The sequence below is a fragment of the Gigantopelta aegis genome, chromosome 14 (genome assembly GCF_016097555.1).
Source record: "Gigantopelta aegis isolate Gae_Host chromosome 14, Gae_host_genome, whole genome shotgun sequence".
Lineage (NCBI taxonomy): Eukaryota > Metazoa > Mollusca > Gastropoda > Neomphalida > Peltospiridae > Gigantopelta > Gigantopelta aegis.
Window position 1 is genome coordinate 58,342,910 of NC_054712.1, and position 21,193 is coordinate 58,364,102.

The 21,193-nt window shown below is 39.5% G+C and overlaps 1 protein-coding gene across 1 annotated transcript in view; it reads right to left on the reverse strand.

Annotated features, from left to right (window-relative positions):
- LOC121389363 overlaps positions 1–21,193 on the reverse strand; it is a 159,054-nt gene that overhangs the window by 63,736 nt on the left and 74,125 nt on the right. The window contains exons 36-46 of the mRNA XM_041520958.1: positions 18,233–18,531; positions 17,478–17,592; positions 16,764–16,948; positions 16,019–16,133; positions 14,883–14,958; positions 14,596–14,851; positions 10,479–10,593; positions 7,518–7,765; positions 4,745–4,859; positions 3,196–3,431; positions 2,058–2,172 (exon numbers count right to left, since the gene is read on the reverse strand). Coding sequence (XP_041376892.1) covers positions 2,058–2,172; positions 3,196–3,431; positions 4,745–4,859; positions 7,518–7,765; positions 10,479–10,593; positions 14,596–14,851; positions 14,883–14,958; positions 16,019–16,133; positions 16,764–16,948; positions 17,478–17,592; positions 18,233–18,531 — 1,875 coding nt within the window. The remainder of the gene's footprint in view (positions 1–2,057; positions 2,173–3,195; positions 3,432–4,744; positions 4,860–7,517; positions 7,766–10,478; positions 10,594–14,595; positions 14,852–14,882; positions 14,959–16,018; positions 16,134–16,763; positions 16,949–17,477; positions 17,593–18,232; positions 18,532–21,193) is intronic.

Below are 21,193 nucleotides of genomic sequence, written 5' to 3' on the forward strand. Positions count from 1 at the left end.
ACCAGTCATCAATGAAATCAATGTTATTTGTCTTAAGAAAATTTACAGTGTCTCTAGTTGTATGAGAGGTGGCATTATCATGCTGAAAAATCGAGATGTTGGCGTTGTTATGGAACAGAGGAATGACGTGATGAGCGAGAATGTCATCGCGGTAACGTTGAGCATTTAAATTGCCATCAATGACAACTAGTGGTGAACGATAACCATGGGCAATGGCTGCCCAGACCATGACAGAACCCCCACCCCCGAAACGATCTCGTTCAAGAACACAACAGTCAGCATAGCATTTATTTCTCCTACGGTAGACGCGCACCCTGCCATCACCACGTTGTAAAGAAAATCTGGATTCATCCGAAAAAAGAACTGTATTCCAGCGTCGCCGTATCCAGCGAGTGTGTACACGAGCCCAATTAAGACGATTTAGACGATGACGTTGCGTTAAAACGCATCCGACGTAAGGACGTTGTGCATGTAAACCGTTCTCCCGCAGACGATTACGAACAGTTTGCCCACTGATTCGGTTATTATGAAGCCCAGGTGTGTTAGCAGCAGTAGCAGTGGCAGTTTGGAATCGATTGCGCAAATGCGTGTTCATGATATAGCAGTCTTGACCACGCATTGTAACATGCGGACGTCCACGACGTGGCAAGTCGTTGGTGCTTCCTGTCGTTCGAAATCTTACGCGAAGATTTCGTATCGCTCGACTAGAACTCCCAACATGCCTTGCAACGTCTTCTGTCGACATGCCAGCATCAAGCATGCCAATCGCCCGTTCGCGTAAATTATTGGGTATTCTTGGCATACTAAAAATGCTACAATGTAAAAAACATTAATTTTTTTACAAATTTTGAATTGTTTTCGTTCACTTGACAACAATGTCAGTAAGACAAGTAAAACAAATTAACCGAATACTACACGGGACATGTCGAACCATGCATGCACGTGCAAATTGAATTTCACGTTGTCGACGATTAACAGTGCAAAAATAATCGATAAAATTCATGAATCCTGATAATACAGCTCAAGGCTAATACTACCTATATAATTTCATTACACAATGAATTCTTTAACACAACAAATACTATATGTATAAATCGGAAGTTTCTTTTTTTGTTCAGTATATATATATATATATATATATATATATAGATATATATATAGATATATATATATAGATATATATATATATATATTCTATTGAGTATTGTCCGAAATATACATATATTTTCTGTATATACAAAATATATATTTATTTTATTTTATTTACTGTTTACTACCCTATCTAAGTAGAGAGTACTAGACCCCCCTGTGTAGGAACGTTCTGTACAGAGCCGTCCTGACTACATATATTTTTCTATATATTTACACACGCGCACACGTTATATATTTTATTGAGTATAATCCGAAATATACATATATTTTCTTTATATACTAAATATATATTTGTTTTTTTTACTGTTAATGTGTTTTCCACCATATCTAAGTATACTAGACCGCCCTGTGTAGGAACGTCCTGTACAAAACCGGTACAGTTTTGGTCCCTTATGCGTTCACTGGCTTCCCTCCTACAAAATGTGCCAAACAAACCCCCGTACTTGCAGTAACATTAAAATTGTTTTCTATGTGAAACGATTACCCACAAATGTTTCCGGTATCCATTGGCTGGATATCGATGGAAGAATAACGAATTTCCAGGACATATGCGATTGGAACAGTTAATAATAAAAAATGGTTGTGGCCTCCCACTGCTTTTGCCCCCCAATTTGCAGATAGGTCTATTTTGGTGAGATCTCGCGGTTTGGGCTATTTCTCGTTCCAGCCAGTTCACCACGACTGTTATACCAAAGGCTGTGGTAAGTGCTATCCTGTCTGTGGGATGGTGCACATAAAAGATCCCTTGCTACCAATGGAAAAATATAGCGGGTTTCCTTTCTAACATTATATGTCAAAACTACTAAATATTTGACATCCAACAGCTGATAATTAATAAATCAATGTGCTCTAGTGGTGTCGTTAAACAAAACACACTATAAGTTTGGTAGAACACCAACTCTTACCTCTGGTCGCACTTGTACTGGCCAGTCATACCGTCCTCACAAATACACTTGTAGTCACAGCCATCCTGCCACTTCTGTCCTTGTACGTACGTCGCTCCCTTGTACAGACACCCAGCTGAAAACAATACACACATTAGATATTTCGTAAAGAAAAAAACACATAGCCTACATATAAAAAATTGCTAATTTGACCGAAAGTAATGACACTAACGGTTGGTATATTAGTGATAAACTTTAAAAAACAAATTACTTCTTGCTACTGACGTTTTCCCATTGGAGTCTGGTGTTGGCTTATAAATGGTGATACATGTAATAAAAACTTACTTCTTGGCACTGGAGTCTTCCCATTGGAGTCTGGTGTTGGCTTATAAATGGTGATACATGTAATAAAAACTTACTTCTTGGCACTGGAGTCTTCCCATTGGAGTCTGGTGTTGGCTTATAAATGGTGATACATGTAATAAAAACTTACTTCTTGGCACTGGAGTCTTCCCATTGGAGTCTGGTGTTGGCTTATAAATGGTGATACATGTAATAAAAACTTACTTCTTGGCACTGGAGTCTTCCCATTGGAGTCTGGTGTTGGCTTATAAATGGTGATACATGTAATAAAAACTTACTTCTTGGCACTGGAGTCTTCCCATTGGAGTCTGGTGTTGGCTTATAAATGGTGATACATGTAATAAAAACTTACTTCTTGGCACTGGAGTCTTCCCATTGGAGTCTGGTGTTGGCTTATAAATGGTGATACATGTAATAAAAACTTACTTCTTGGCACTGGAGTCTTCCCATTGAAGTCTGGTGTTGGCTTATAAATGGTGATACATGTAATAAAAACTGACTTCTTGGCACTGGAGTCTTCCCATTGGAGTCTGGTGTTGGCTTATAAATGGTGATACATGTAATAAAAACTTACTTCTTGGCACTGGAGTCTTCCCATTGGTGTCTGGTGTTGGCTTATAAATAGTGATACATGTAATAAAAACTTACTTCTCGGCACTGGAGTCTTCCCATTGGAGTCTGGTGTTGGCTTATAAATGGTGATACATGTAATAAAAACTTACTTCTTGGCACTGGAGTCTTCCCATTGGAGTCTGGTGTTGGCTTATAAATGGTGATACATGTAATAAAAACTTACTTCTCGGCACTGGAGTCTTCCCATTGGAGTCTGGTGTTGGCTTGGGTATTGGGCCCATACCAGTGACACTACCAGTTGGTATATTGGTGATAACTGTGGGCGTGGCGCTGGGGCCTGGTGTGGGCTTCCCGTTGATGCTGGGCACCTGGATACACTGTGGAACCTGACAACACTGCGGGTCCTTGGGATCCGGAATCATCGTGCACGTGGGCGGTATGGAGGTATACTTGGTACATCTGTGGTATCAAACATGTCAAACTTTAAAGAGGACATTATAGATTTTTGATGCGATTATATAGACAATAACTAGTTAATGATGTCAGATATCTGCTTTATCCTGCAGAGCCTTGCAGAATTTCCCATTCTTATCTTCACAGGATAAAGCAGATATCCTATGTCATTAACTAGTTATTATCTTTATCCTGCAGACCATAAAAATTAAGGGGAAAAGATATTATTTCTGTTGTTTCATCTACATTGTGCGATGACCTAGAGGTCAAATGAGTGATTTTGTAATGTAGCTATGTGTGTGGTGTCACATGAGTGATGTCTGCTACTATAGAGATATGACTTTGCTTTATCCATCATCCTATTCTGTCAACAGAAATGGTGGTTGCAGGATAAATAATGGTAAAGACAGACTTTTGTATTTACAAGGGAGAAAATGGGCATAAATAAAATGTGTATGAGCCTTAAGCCAGATACTTGTGTGTTTCCTGTATAAGAAATTTACAATGGAATAAACACTTGTAACCACACTGAATCGGTTCTTTTTTAAAATGCATATCTTGTAGACAGTAAATATTGAATCGTTTATATTTTTAAAAATAATTTAATGTCTTGCATCTTTTCGAAATTCCCTAAGCCTTGACAATTGAGTGTTATAATTTTCAAACTGACCACAGATTCCTTCTAAAGTATAAGATACTATATAGCTTGTTTTGAAATGATAGAGTATATAATATTTAGGTAACCCTCATAGCAAAAGTTATGTTGGACTCATGTTTACAGCGTTCCTGTCCAACGGTCTCCTACAATATGTTCCATGGTAATATGAACGTATATATTTTATTCTATTAATAGTTTTTGTGTCTTGCACCATAGATGTATGAACTGATAGTGAATAGACAGAAAAAGAAAAGCTTTATTCCACCCCCACCCCCCATTGTTTCAATGGTACGTGAATAATATTCATTAACGGGATAGGATGTCAAAGATTCCACTAGATGCTTTGAGTAACTATTAACAGGATGGAATGACAATGCAAACTATTACCTCTCAAACTGGTGACGTAATCCATGTTAACATGCTTCTAAAAATCATGGCGTTTTCACATGTGACAAAAATGACATGGTAAATCTCACTGAATTACATTGTAAGTGTTGAGCTTGCTATAAGAGCAAAGTGTCTTTGTCGCACTTTACCAGTATCAATGAATTATAGGCTTACCTGTTGTAATATATTGTAGCTATTTATATATTGATATTCTGTAGGTATACCCATATTAATACGTCATTGATAAACCTGTCTGAATATATTATATGTGTACCTGTCATTACATCGGTAAAATCCTGTCATTCCATTTTCACACACGCACACCTTGTCACACCCATCATAAAACTGCTGTCCCTGTGTGTAGGATACTCCCTTAAATACACACACGTCTGCAAAATAAATTATATAAAACATTTAACATCATGTATAATATCAGATAAATATCAGTTGCCAGTTATAAACAGCAAACACCATAGGGCAAAATGGAGCGTTAAAAATTAATGTGCCCTGCACGTCACCTTAAAAAGTATATACTGAAATGAAAAAATGATCATTAACAGACGGAGTACAATTATAGATATTTCCGAAAATATATGACATGGCATTTTATTACTGTTTTATGATAAAGTTTAATTTGGTATGGACATTAATGTTAAAAGTGTAATATAAAACATAACTATACTACTCAAAAGAATTTAAGGGTAAAAAATTTATAACCAAATAAGTTTCAGAGTATTAGATTGATGATGTAAACTACACCAAAAATTTAATTTATTGTTCCATATTTACAAAAAACGACAAATAAACGTCACTGTATACAAGAAAGTCACATGACATGCTGTCAAAGTTGAAGGTTGTCAAACATGGATTTTACACATTAGAACATTCGTTTAATAGTGTGTGAATCCACCCCTGGCGCAAATACACTCGACACATCGTTGCCTCATGCTGTTGATCAGACGTCTGAAGAACTCTTGGGGAATGGCCTGCCACTCTGCCATAAGAAGTTGACCCAGATCATGAAGGTTGGCCGGAGGGGCATGGTTATCCCGAACTCTCCTGCCTAATTCGTCCCAGGCGTGCTCTATTGGGGCCAAGTCAGGCGAATATGCTGGCCAATCCATCCTGGCGATACCTTGTTGTCTGAGAAAGTCCGTTACCACCCTGGCGCGGTGGGGTCTGGCATTGTCATCCTGCAGAACTGCCCTGCCGCCAATCTGCTGAAGGCCTGGGAGAACCAACGGCTGGATAATCTCATTCAGATAGCGGATTCCATTCAGATTGCCATCCACCACATAGAGGGGGGTCCTGTGGTGGATAGAGATGCCGCCCCACACCATGACGCTGCCACCACGGAACCGGTGACGTTGTCTAACGTTAACGTCAGCGAAGCGCTCCCCAGGACGTCTGTAGACACGAACCCGACCGTTGTTGAACTGGAGACTAAACCTGGACTCATCAGTGAACATCACTCGACCCCACTGAACACGTTGCCACCGCAGATGAAGTGTGCACCAGTGACGTCTGGCCGTTCTGTGACGTGGTAGGAGTGGTGGTCGAACAGCCTGGCGACGGCAGCGTAGATTATTGGCTCTCAGACGATTGCGTATGGTTTGATCAGACACTCGAGTTCCAGTCGCAGTCCGCAGATTGTCACGTAATCGGCGTGCAGTGGTTGTGCGTTGACGCAGAGCCATATTGGTGATGTAGCGGTCCTCTCTATTTGTAGTGCTTCGGGGTCTTCCCGAACGTGGATGATTTCGAACAGAATTCGTTGCTTGGTACCGTTGCCACAGTCGGCCAACGACACTCTGACTGACACCAAGTCTCAGAGCAACATTTCTTTGCGTATTGCCATCCTGAAGCCAAGCAATAGCCCTTCCTTGATCTTCGATAGTCAGTTGATGTCGTACCATTGTCGAATTTGGAGTGTGCACCGTACACGAACGCAAGCTCCAATTATACGGAAATTCAGCATTGGGAACATGGAATACACATGCAAAGCGTGCAAATGAAGCGCTTTGTGAAAAAGCAAGTTATGGGCACTTAGCAGACCTTTCGCTTTCGCCCTAATTTACGTGCAAATGTAAGCATGTTTTCGCCATTAGAACTAGTCGACAGTGTCAATGACAGTGGATTTTAATTCATTTATGGGTTGCTTAGACCCACTTTCGTCAAAATGGAACAATACCATGCGTGACATTATGGTCTAGCTAATATAATTGACATTCAGAAAATAATGTCGAAAATATCGTCTGACCCTTAAATTCTTTTGAGTAGTATATTTTGTTCTCCAGATACATGCACTAGGAAATCCCATTTGAGTGCATTAAAATAAAACTTTCTTGCATTTCCTCTCTGACTTCATATATCCTTCTTGTGGGTCTGAATAAAAATTTCAGATTAAATTCAGTCTATTTTTATAAAACATATTTTATGCCAAAAAGTGGAAATCAAACAATATAAATTACCTGTCTAGCAAACATTTTTCTACTTGGTCACAGTAAAACAGAATCTTCAACTACAACGGTAAGCCCTTGTCACTGGACCATGGGTTGAAGGATCAAATCCCATCAGTGGAAACATTACTGAATGTCTGACATCTAATAGCTAATCAATGTGCTTTAGTTGTGTTATTAAACAAAACAAACTTTTTTACTTTCTTCTGATACCGGGCTTTCTGCCAGAAAATGATCTGAGCGTACGTAATAAAAACAAATCAAATCATAATGTATGATCTAGGTGGTTTGGAGTTTGAAATCTTTTGAAACTGGACACGGTATTCGATGTACTTTGACACATTTTAAATAGCAATTCTCTTACTATTAATCTTGTTAAAAATTATAAAAATATACCAATTAATATTCAAGATTTTAGGGTAAAAAAATTTACCTTTCGTACCCTCTGGCAGAAACCCTGGCTACACTAAAACAAAGTACTACTAACTAAAAAATAACTTTTTCATATGCTCCATTTGTCATCTTTAAAGATCCTGGATGAAAAACTGAAACACCTTGTAGCTGAATGTTAATTATTCAGATTTTTACCTTTTGGCTGTGTCACTGGTGCTCCTGTGGTTGGTTGACCTGGCGTGAGGCCAGACACTGGGTGTCCCGACACAAGGACTGGATGCTGAGTGCTGAAGGGGATGGGACTGTGCTGTGAGTCGGTCGGCTGTGGTATGGGTCTGTGGGTGACTGGCTGTGGTGGAGCACACTGCGGCTTCTTGCAGCACGAGTCTTGTGGATCAATTCTCAGTGAGCAGTAGGCTGGTAAATTGTTGTACTCTGGACACCTGGGAAATAAGACATGCATTCTGAAGCTGTATCCTAACCGGACACGAGCAATGTTTTTAGAAACCATAGATTTCAATTGCTGTATCCTAACCGGACGCGAGCAATGTTTTTACAAACCATAGATTTCAATTGCTGTATCCTAACTGGACGCGAGCAATTTTTTAGAAACCATATATTTCAATTGCTGTATCCTAACCAGACGCGAGCAATGTTTTTAGAAACCATAGATTTCAATTGCTGTATCCTAACCAGACACGAGCAATGTTTTTACAAACCATACGTTTCAATTTTTGTATCCTAACCGGACGCGAGCAAAGTTTTCAAAAACCATAGATTTTAATTGCTGTATCCTAACCAGACGTGAGCAATGTTTTTAGAAACCATAGATTTTAATTGCTGTATCCTAACCGGACGCGAGCAATGTTTTTAGAAACCATACGTTTCAATTGCTGTATCCTAACCGGACCCGAGCAATGTTTTTAGAAACCATAGATTTCAATTGCTATATCCTAACCAGACGCGAGCAATGTTTTTACAAACCATACGTTTCAATTGCTGTATCCTAACCGGACGCGAGCAATGTTTTTAGAAACCATAGATTTCAATCGCTGTATCCTAACTGGACGTGAGCAATGTTTTTACAAACCATACGCTTCAATTGCTGTATCCTAACTGGACGCGAGCAATGTTTTTAGAAACCATACGTTTCAATTGCTGTATCCTAACCGGACCAGAGCAATGTTTTTAGAAACCATACATTTCAATTGCTGTATCCTAACCGGACGTGAGCAATGTTTTTACAAACCATAGATTTTAATTGCTGTATCCTAACCGGACGGGAGCAATGTTTTTACAAACCATACGTTTCAATTGCTGTATCCTAACCGGACGTGAGCAATGTTTTTAGAAACCATAGATTTCAATTGCTGTATCCTAACCAGACGCGTATGGCGTAACAGATTCATCTTGTTGAGCGCGCGACACAATACCAATAGAAATTGTTTCAATTTTTCTTGCGCAACTTGAGCGACAAAACTATATTAATAAATCAGACAAATTTTAATTGGCGGGTTCAATGGTCAATAACAATTTCCAAATGGAGACTGTCATTATTGTCACGTCTGGTTAGGATATAAATATGATCGCGTTGCCCACATCGCTCATGTCACATGTGTCCGATTAGGATACACAGCTTGAGAGTGCTGCTAAAGCAATTAATACATGTTCCATACCAGGCTCAAATTCACGGGTTATAACTCTGTGAAAAATGGATAAATCACCAAGAAAGTAAAAATTTAAGCTCAATATTTCAAGGCATTGTGAAATGAACATCCAAAAAACTATTTTTTTTACCTCCTAAGTTCAAAGGCCCATAACTCTGCCAAATATGAGTAAATCGCCATGAAAGTCAAACTAGTTGTGTAAAAGTACGTGATAAAGCTATAAACAAAATGTCAGTTCAATATCTCATGGTAATGTGAAAAAATCATCCGGAAAAATATATATTTTGGGCAGACAGACGGATGGATGGACAGACAACAATACATGTCACCTACTGGGCCTCACATTCATTTCATTTCAACTTATTTTCGTGCTTATATCCAATTATGGTTCAAGCACACTGTCCTGGGTACTCACCTCAGCTATCTGTCTAGGACAGTGGGTTAGAGAAGAGGGTGTAGTGGTCTTACACCTACCAATTGAGTTGTTAAAACTTGCTCTGGGTGGGAGCCGATACCGGACTGCGAGCCTGGTACCTACCAGGCTTGTGTTCGATGGCTTAACCACGATACCACCGAGTCCGACTGGGCTCCACAAATTTTCAAGTTCAAGAGCCATAACTCTATCAAAGATGCATGCAGCATTGTACATCAAACAAGCAATTTATGTAGTTATTTCTTCCCCAATCCTCCCCCCCCCCCCACCAACACTCTTTATATAGAGCCTCACTATTTGAAATGTTTTCGTTTTTAGTCCAAATTGAGAAAATTTTATGTCTATTTTTGCCTTGTGCATCTGTGTGTGGGTGTGTGTGTATGCGGTATATGTATGTGTGGTGAATGTATATGTTTGTGTCAGAGTGTGCGTGTTCATGTGTGTGTGTGTGTGTGGGTGTGTGGTGTATGTATGGGTGCGCGTGGTGTGTGTGTATGTGTGTGTAGTGTATGCATGTATATGTGTGGTGTATATATATATAAGTGTGTGTTTGTCTATGTCTGTCTATCTATCTATCTATCTATCTATCTATCTGTTTGTCAGTACTTATGTATACTTACTCAACTTTCACTTGTGATATTTGGAAAAACATATGCAAAGAAAAGCAACAGATCGATGGCTGACATATCAAACAGCACAATCTCATTGATCACATTTGGCACAAACTTAACATGTTCACAAATTGTTTATCATGACATATATTTGTTTTATTACCCATATGGTTAAAAATATCTTGGTACATAACAAAGTGATACGTCTCACTAGAACGCCAAGTGGGACGTGACACTTTAACATCACATAATGACGTCATTGACTGGTGCACCACAACCTTACAGGAACGTCAACCAAACGAGGTGAGTGATATACATTACGATCGATTATGTGTAATAAATAGGATATTAAACCCGCTACCATTTCATATCATGTTTTATGTCCCTCGTGAAAGTCGAGTAGTATATTTCTTGTGTTTATTAGACAGCAGGAAACAAGTAGTACCTTGGCGTACACTGGTAATTGCCCGTGTGTTCATCCACACAAATACAGTTGTACGTACATCCATCCTTCCATGTTTTACCTTGTCGATAGGTCATTCCATTGTAAATACAACCAGCTGCGGAAAAAACAGTGTAACAGTAAATATTTAGTTTAATAATTTCCTGAGTTATTAGTGGTACAGCGTTAGCTCGATGCATGGTCAGTCTGGCATTGGGCTATTTCTTGTTTCAGCCAGTGCTCTATATCTGGTATAACAAAGGCCATGGTATGTGCTATCCTGTCAGTGGTACAGCGTTAGCTCGATGCATGGTCGGTCTGGCATTGGGCTATTTCTTGTTTCAGCCAGTGCTCTATAACTGGTATAACAAAGGCCATGGTATGTGCTATCCTGTCAGTGGTACAGCGTTAGCTTGATGCACGGTCGGTCTGGCATTGGGCTATTTCTTGTTTCAGCCAGTGCTCTATAACAAAGGCCATGGTATGTGCTATCCTGTCAGTGGGATGGTGCATATAAAAGATCCCTTGCTGCTAATCGAAAAGAGTAGCTCATAAAGTGGTGACAGCGGGTTTCCTGTCTCAATATCTGTGTGGTTCTAAACCATATGTCTGATGCCATATAACCGTAAATAAAATGTGTTAAGTGTGTCGTAAAATAAAAAATGTCCTTCCTTCCTTCATAAGTTATTAATTTTACATGTTTAAAGCTGTATATTTTTACATAAATTCAAAAGGATACTCTGCTACATCCATCACAGGGTACATCCATAAGTGATGTTGGAACACAAAGATTATACAGCCATCAGTTTGTGATAAAAATATTCTGTTGCCGATCGTTTTTGTGTGTATTACAGATATGTGACTAAGAGGAATCAGTTGCCTATCGTTGTTCTGTGTATTACAGGTATGTGACTAAGAGGAATCAGTTGCCTATCGTTCCGTGGATATGTGACTAAGAGGAATCAGTTGCCTATCGTTGTTCCATGGATATGTGATTAAGAGGAATCAGTTGCCTATCGTTTTTGTGTGTATTACAGATATGTGACTAAGAGGAATCAGTTGCCTATCGTTGTTCTGTGGATATGTGACTAAGAGGAATCAGTTGCCTATCGTTGTTCATTGGATATGTGACTAAGAGGAATCAGTTGCCTTTCGTTGTTCCATGGATATGTGACTAAGAGGAATCAGTTGCCGATCGTTTTTGTGTGTATTACAGATATGTGACTAAGAGCAATCAGCTGCCTATAATTGTTCTGTGTATTACAGACATGTGACTAAGAGCAATCAGCTGCCTATCGTTGTTCTGTGTATTACAGATATGTGACTAAGAGGAATCAGTAACGTAAGCTAGTGCTCTGTGTAGTACAGATATGTGACTAAGAGGAATCAGTAATGTAAGCTAGTGCTCTGTGTAGTACAGATATGTGACTAAGAGGAATCAGTAATGTACGCTAGTGCTCTGTGTAGTACAGATATGTGACTAAGAGGAATCAGTAATGTACGCTAGTGCTCTGTGTAGTACAGATATGTGACTAAGAGGAATCAGTAATGTACGCTAGTGCTCTGTGTAGTACAGATATGTGACTAAGAGGAATCAGTAATGTAAGCTAGTGCTCTGTGTAGTACAGATATGTGACTAAGAGGAATCAGTAATGTAAGCTAGTGCTCTGTGTAGTACAGATATGTGACTAAGAAGAATCAGTAATGTATGCTAGTGCTCTAGTTATAGTACAGATATGTGACTAAGAGGAATCAGTAATGTACGCTAGTGCTCTGTGCAGTACAGATATGTGACTAAGAGGAATCAGTAATGTATGCTAGTGCTCTGTGTAGTACAGATACATGTATGTGACTAAGAGGAATCAGTAATGTAAGCTAGTGCTCTGTGTAGTACAGATATGTGACTGACAGGAATCAGTAATGTATGCTAGTGCTCTGTGTAGTACAGATATGTGACTAAGAGGAATCAGTAATGTATGCTAGTGCTCTAGTTATAGTACAGATATGTGACTAAGAGGAATCAGTAATGTAAGCTAGTTCTCTGTGTAGTACAGATATGTGACTAAGAGGAATCAGTAATGTACGCTAGTGCTCTGTGTAGTACAGATATGTGACTAAGAGGAATCAGTAATGTACGCTAGTGCTCTGTGTAGTACAGATATGTGACTAAGAGGAATCAGTAATGTAAGCTAGTGCTCTGTCACTGAACTACATTCTACTCACGACTTCTTTAAAATGTGTAAACTCTTTGTAAATTATCTCAAACCATTTCAAAGTCGAGGTCAATTAATTTGATCATGCAGGGAACATTTTGTTTTGAAAATATTGATGAGTGATATTTGTAGACAATTGAAAAATTATTATCCACTGCTGTTTAATGTTTTAAAACTATGCAGTGATCTCCGATACTGAAGAAAATGTTCCCTGTCATGTCTTTATCGGTTACTAGTGGTTAATGAAAAAGAAGTATGGTTAATGGTACAAACATACCACAGCCTTTCATATACCAGTCATGAGGCATTGACATACATACTGCAGCCTTTCATGCACTCTACCGACTCAGAAAGATATGTCCCCATCTCCCCCCACAAAACAAAACCCATACCAAAACATTTTGAGAATACTGTTAAAGCAATACATGTCCTCTACTGGGCCCAACAAATTTTCTTATCTCGCCTTCATGTAAAATACTCGAATTTCATTTGTTATTTAGCCTTGGATAAAACCCTTATACCCCGCGAGGGTGGAGTCAAATCTCTTATACCCCACCTGTAACATCAGCTATTTTTTAATTAGAATGACGTCACTTTGCATCTCCTTACTAAAGGTGTAGCGCCAATTACACACATATGTAATGCAAAAAAAAATCCGGGAATATGTCGAGGCTGTCTGTAATTGTTCTATAAAATATCCTCTTTTCTTTTTCAGTAATTAAGTTTCCCCAATAAAGTGGTGTGCGTAATGCTAAACATGTTCTGACTATGCACCTGCTTACAAAAACAATAACTGGGTACATGACATTTCCATTTTAAGAATGCTAGAAAAATTCCACTGCAAAATTGTGGCGTTTATTTGTTATTGTTAATAATTATTGCTTACTAGTTAAACATGTCGGCAAGATAAATTCATTGTAGAAGCATCACTAGGGGGTTATGGATTTTTATACCCTCTGTATGATTTTGTACCCCTCGCCTTCAGTTCAGAGTACAAGAGCATACAGAGGGTATAAAAATCTATAAACCCTCGTGATGCTTCTACAACTTCATGGTTCATACAAAAATTTCAAACCTAAAATTAGGGACTTTTTAGGGTCAATTAAGTAAAATTTAGGGACTGAAACTTTGCTGTCCGCCATTTACAATATGACAAAATAATGTGAGTGTTTGAATGGGCCTGGGAATCGACAGAGAACTGTCCTACACATTTTCATCAACATAAATACGTAGAATCCACATAGGCATAAATGTCTGATTCAGTTCAGATAATTTTAGAATATTCTGTTTCATTTTTAGTTTGCACTGAAATTAAGACTCTTGATTGGTATTTTAGAGACATGTTCAGAATGACCAATCAAGCGCTCCCCGAAAGTTACGAATGAATCCTTCATTGAACAATACTGAACATTGATGATGTTTTACGAATGAATGGTTGGTTTCATTTTGGCATTGTTTACACACCAATGTTTGAGTAAGCATAGAGATCAACAAATGAAAGTAGATATCGATGTATTTTTGGCAATTTATTTAATGTTTCCGGAAGAAGAAAAATGACTAATGATTTCAGGGCTTATATGGCCCAATTTAGAGTCTTTTGTGAACTTGCCCGTAAAATATAGGGCTTTTTAGGGCTAGGTCATTAAAATAGGGACTTTTTAGGGCAACCCTTCAAATTTAGGGCTTTTTCAAGCATGTGCTTGAACTTATAGTATCTTCTAAGTTCAAGGGCCATAACTCTGTAAAACAAAATTGGTACATCATCATGTTAAAGTTAAACACATTTCAGTTCAATATCTCAAAGCATTGTGAAAAACACATCCGAAACACTATATGTGGGACAGACAGACAGTTGGAAGCCAGTTCCCTCCAGTAGGGGACTAATAAAATAAAGTACTATGACGTACGTGCATTCTTCGGCGGCTTGGGACCAATTCCAACAATAACGCCGGTGGGAACTGGACTTGGCACCGGCATTGTAGATGGTGTCGGCTTCACAGGATTTCCAGGAGTGATGTTAGGATTGGGATGACTCGTCGAGCCAGGAACAGGTGTGAGCAGCGATGGTGTAGATGGTTGTTGAGGCGCACACACAGGCACCTTACAGCAGGAATCCTGAGGATCGGTTTCAAGTGTACAGTCACTTCGCAAATTGTCATATCGAGGACATAGATGGTTGTTGAGGCGCACACACAGGCACCTTACAGCAGGAATCCTGAGGATCGGTTTCAAGTGTACAGTCACTTCGCAAATTGTCATATCGAGGACATCTGAAATATCATTATCACAAGACAGATGTGTACATGCAGACACTGTGCTTATAAAAGGTTTCAAGTGTGCGGTCATTTCGCAAATTGTCATATCGAGGACATCTGAAATATCATGTTCACAAGACAGATGTGTACATGCAGACACTGTGCTTATAAAAGGTTTCAAGTGTGCAGTCATTTCGCAAATTGTCATATCGAGGACATCTGAAATATCATGTTCACAAGACAGATGTGTACATGCAGACACTGTGCTTATAAAAGGTTTCAAGTGTGCAGTCATTTCGCAAATTGTCATATCGAGGACATCTGAAATATCATTATCACAAGACAGATGTGTACATGCAGACACTGTGCTTATAAAAGGTTTCAAGTGTGCGGTCATTTCGCAAATTGTCATATTGAGGACATCTGAAATATCATGTTCACAAGACAGATGTGTACATGCAGACACTGTGCTTATAAAAGGTTTCAAGTGTGCAGTCATTTCGCAAATTGTCATATCGAGGACATCTGAAATATCATTATCACAAGACAGATGTGTACATGCAGACATTGTGCTTATAAAAGGTTTCAAGTGTGCAGTCATTTCACAAATTGTCATATCGAGGACATCTGAAATATCATGTTCACAAGACAGATGTGTACATGCAGACACTGTGCTTATAAAGGTTTCAAGTGTAAACCCAGATTTAAACTTGAATCTAAACACAAATGTGATATAAACCCAGGGTTAAACTAGAAATCTAAACAAATGTCATGTAAAACCTGATTTAAACTTGAGAATCTAAATACAAATGTTATGTAAACCCAGGTATAAAGTATAACATTTTAAAACACAAATGTCATAGTTGGACATCAAAATCCAAATCTGATACACAAACGAGAAATGAAAATTTCCTTTTTGGAAACTGAATTGAAATGATGAATCTGGCATTGTTTCCTGATTGGAATTATATACAGGACCTGGTGTATTTAAAGAATTCCAGATTCTTTCAGAATCGATTGGAATCCCCTCAATAATTTGTATACCAATAATCATTAAACACATTTCAGTGCTCACCTTTGGTTACAGCGGTAGTAACCGGTTTTGGCATTTTCACATATACACGTCAGATCACAACCATCCTTCCATGATGATCCCTGGTGGAACTGGACTCCATTATACACACAGAAATCTAGAAATAAACACAGAATAACATCTTCAGCAGTAGACAAAGAATTCAAAATAGTAGTAAACTTGCTTTTGTGAATTACATCAGCTATCCTGTCTGTAGCATTGGGCATACAAACGATCCCTTGCTGTCAATTAAAGGCATACTGTCACAGACCACTGACCTATTAAATGGCCTAACAAAGTATTACCTAAACAAATATAAATTTGATTGTCCCTAAATGTACTTTATTCAACCATCTATGTAACCACAACACTCCACTCACTAATGACATTTTGTAAAAATAATTGAATTATGGCAATGGTCCACAATTCAAAAGCTAATATTGCCAAGAGGGTTGACATGAATTTTACTCCATCATGGTTCAGTTATGGTGATGCAATAGCTAGATTTGGTTTTCAACATTAATGTAATTATCATTTATTATCAATGTTTAGAGAAATGTAGTCCTTAAATCTGTGTCAGTATGCCTTTAATAATGAGTATATGCCATGTACACTGATCAAGCCAAGATGATTTCATTTGACTTTTCTGCAACCCCATTCCTGCAGCGTGTACATGTACCTCACTTCTAATACCCATTTCAATTCACGTACTCATTATTTGGATACATGTAGATAGTTTGTTACATACCGTGACTTTGTGTAGTTGGAGCCAGGGTGGTTGGCGGTGGTGGCGTATTTGCCTGTGTCTGCCCTTTAATAGTTGTGGCTTGTGGAGTAGGTACGACAGAGTCACAGAATGGTTTCTGGCAGCATGGGTTCAGGTAGTCTCTCACCAGGCGGCAGTTCTTTGGCAGTGCATTGTAGGGCGAACACCTGGTGGAATGAATGACAGAATGAATGGATGTTTAACGACATCCCAGCATTGTAGGGCGAACACCTTGTGGAATGAATGAAGGAATGAATGGATGTTTAACGACACCCCAGCACAAAAATAGAGATCAGCTATTGGGTTTCAAACAAGGTAAGTACATCAATATAATTATTTCCATTTAAAATAAAAATTGTATACACCGACAGGGATCGATCCCAAACCGATTGCGCATTAGGCGTGCGCCTTACCACTGGGCTATATCCCGCCCCCTTTTTCAAAACTAATGCAAGCAAATTCAGACATCCTGACAGGTTTTCAAAACTAATGCAAGCAAATTCAGACATCCTGACAGGTTTTCAAAACTAATGCAAGCAAATTCAGACATCCTGACAGGTTTTCAAAACTAATGCAAGCAAATTCAGACATCCTGACAGGTTTTCCTGCCAGAAAACAAATTTGAGTGTACTTAATAAAAACCAAACAGATCATAAGTGCCCCTAATAAATTGAATAAATAAATAACAAGACATACTTTCCGGTGCACTTGTAAACTCCCTTGTTAGAATCTATACAGATGCAGTCGTAGTCGCATCCATCCTGCCAGTGCTGGCCCTGTTTATACTGTTTGCCTTTGTAAACGCACACATCTGAAGAGAAACGATATCATTAGAAATATCAATTGGTAAAACTCAACTGTCAAATTCTCCACTGTTAACATATGAAGGATTCATGGGAATAACCTGTCACACTTTTGGTAGTTTGAGATAACTGAATTTTAAAGTTTACAACTCTGTAGTAATGCAATTATCATGACACATTTATACCTAAGCAAATGTGTTTTACGAGCAACCATTGATAGGCTACTATAATTAGAGATTTGTTTACTTCACTGGATGGACATACATGACTTTTATAACATATTGACTGACTGACTGACACTGACTCTGTCTCTGTCTCTGTCTGACACTCACTCACTCACTCACTCACTCACTCACTCACTCACTCACACTCTCTCTCTCTCTCTGTGTCTGTGTGTCTCTCTCTCTCTGTCTGTCTGTCTGTCTGTCTGTCTGTCTGTCTGTCTGTCTGTCTGTCTGTCTCTCTCTCTCTCTCTCTCTCTCTCCTCTCTCCCTCCCTCCCTCCCTCCCTCCCTCTCTCTCTCTCTCTCTCTCTCTCTCTATCTAAATGGATCCACCGAGGTGGTTCAATCCTGCAATACAAGCGCCTCAAGCGAGCACTCTACCGACTGAGCTAAATCCCGCCCCCGTCTAAGACGTAAATGCTTACTGTTGGGAATTGGAGTAGGTGCAGGTGTTGGCGTGTATCCTTTGGGCGTGTATCCAGGGTAAGGAGTGGGTGATCCTCCTGGCATGGTAAATCCTGGGGTTGGGTGACCAGACGGCGGCGTTGGTGAGGGAGTTGCGATGCCTCCCACTATCACGGGTTTCGGTGGGGTCGGGAGAGGAACATACCCCGTGGCATTGCTCACAGGTGGGTACTTGCACTCGGGTTTCTTGCAGCACAGTGGGTCATTCGGATCAGCAACGTAGTAGCAGTCCTTTGGCATGCTGGGATAGTCCGGACATCTGTGAATGGTTGTATGATAAAACATTTTAAAGCTAGGCATTCAGTTACAGATGGTTGACCTAATTAACGGGCAACGGGCAACTATATTTACGTGCCCCTATCCACAAGGGTTCAGGCACGCCCACCCCGGATTCAGCCTCTGACCTCGCCAGTTGCCGATTCCGATGACCCAATAAAGTATTATCTGAGAATATATACATTTGATTTGTCCCTAAAACTACTTTATTTAACCATCTACATAACCACCATATCCCACTTATTATTGATATTTTGTAAAAAATAATTGAATTATGTTGACAGTGCATAATTCAGGGGAAATAACAGCTATTAGGAACGCAGAGGGTGTGTCATTTCGATCAGCAATGTAGTAGTAGTCCATTTGCATGCTGGGATAGTCCAGACATCTGTGAATGGTAGTATGATAAGACAATGATAAAACATTTTGATAAACAAACTGATTTATTGGTATAAGACAGTTAAAGATTTCCATGAAGTCAATTCACAGACACTTTCTAAGCTGGAGGTCTTTATTTACAAAGTCAAATAATAATTACATGTACTAGAATTCATGATGGTCATATTTATTTCTAAGCTTATATGGTTGAAGGACACTCACTCATTTACTCTTTCTAGCTTTTCTCTCTTTCACTCTCTCCCCCTCTCTCTCTCCCCCTCTCTCTCTCTCCCCCTCTCTCTCTCTCAAACTCTCTCTCTCTCAAACTCTCTTTCTCTCTCCCTAGATCTCTATTTCTCCAGCTCGCTTTCTCTTTCTCTCTAGCTCTCTTTGTTCTCTCTCTCTCAAGCTCTCTTTCTCTAGTCTTTGTCTTTGTATCCCTATCTCACACTAGTGGTAACCTATCGCTATCTTATCAACCTGCAATCTGGGTAAATAAACTCTATATCTGAGTCACCTAAGCAAGCTGGTTATAATAACAGATATACTTTACATTTTGAAACAAGAAGCCGGGACGAATCTACCTGTTTCTGCCCCGAGTTAGGCCACTGGTCATACCACACACCAGACCCAGGGTGGATATGCCCAGGCCATAGGATTTCAAATTTCATAGGAAACACTTTTTCGGTTCCATGCCTTGTGATCATGGAAACCCATCGGAACTGTTTTTAGGTTTCGTTGAATAGTGTTACTTGATATAATAATTATGGTACATGAAATTTCGGTTCCGTGTGTTTACCAACACGGTACCAACGCAGTAGATTTGAATCTACCCGATGCTAATGGATGTGGGCATGGAAAAACGTTTGGATTTGAATCTACCCGAAGCTAATGGATGTGGGCATGGAAAAACGTTTGGATTTGAATCTACCCGAAGCTAATGGATGTGGGGGCATGGAAAAACGTTTGGATTTGAATATACCCGAAGCTAATGGATGTGGGCATGGAAAAACGTTTGGATTTGAATCTACCCGAAGCTAATGGATGTGGGGGCATGGAAAAACGTTTGGATTTGAATCTACCCGAAGCTAATGGATGTGGGGGCATGGAAAAATGTTTGGATTTGAATCTACCCGAAGCTAATGGATGTGGGGGCATGGAAAAACGTTTGGATTTGAATCTACCCGAAGCTAATGGATGTGGGCATGGAAAAACATTTGGATTTGATTCTACCCGAAGCTAATGGATGTGGGGGCATGGAAAAACGTTTGGATTTGAATCTACCCTAAGCTAATGGATGTGGGCATGGAAAAACGTTTGGATTTGAATCTACCCGAAGCTAATGGATGTGGGCATGGAAAAACGTTTGGATTTGAATCTACCCGAAGCTAATGGATGTGGGCATGGAAAAACGTTTGGATTTGATTCTACCCGAAGCTAATGGATGTGGGCATGGAAAAACGTTTGGATTTGATTCTACCCGAAGCTAATGGATGTGGGGGCATGGAAAAACTTTTGGATTTGAATCTACCCGAAGCTAATGGATGTGGGGGCATGGAAAAACATTTGGATTTGAATCTACCCAAAGCTAATGGATGTGGGCATGGAAAAACGTTTGGATTTGAATCTACCCGAAGCTAATGGATGTGGGCATGGAAAAACGTTTGGATTTGAATCTACCCAAAGCTAATGGATGTGGGCATGGAAAAACATTTGGATTTGATTCTACCCGAAGCTAATGGATGTGGGGGCATGGAAAAACTTTTGGATTTGAATTTACCCGAAGCTAATGGATGTGGGGGCATGGAAAAACGTTTGGATTTGAATCTACCCGAAGCTAATGGATGTGGGGGCATGGAAAAACGTTTGGATTTGAATCTACCCGAAGCTAATGGATGTGGGCATGGAAAAACGTTTGGATTTGAATCTACCCGAAGCTAATGGATGTGGGGGCATGGAAAAACTTTTGGATTTGAATCTACCCGAAGCTAATGGATGTGGGCATGGAAAAACGTTTGGATTTGAATCTACCCGAAGCTAATGGATGTGGGGGCGTGGAAAAACGTTTGGATTTGAATCTACCCGAAGCTAATGGATGTGGGCATGGAAAAACATTTGGATTTGAATCTACCCGAAGCTAATGGATGTGGGCATGGAAAAACGTTTGGATTTGATTCTACCCGAAGCTAATGGATGTGGGCATGGAAAAACGTTTGGATTTGAATCTACCCGAAGCTAATGGATGTGGGCATGGAAAAACGTTTGGA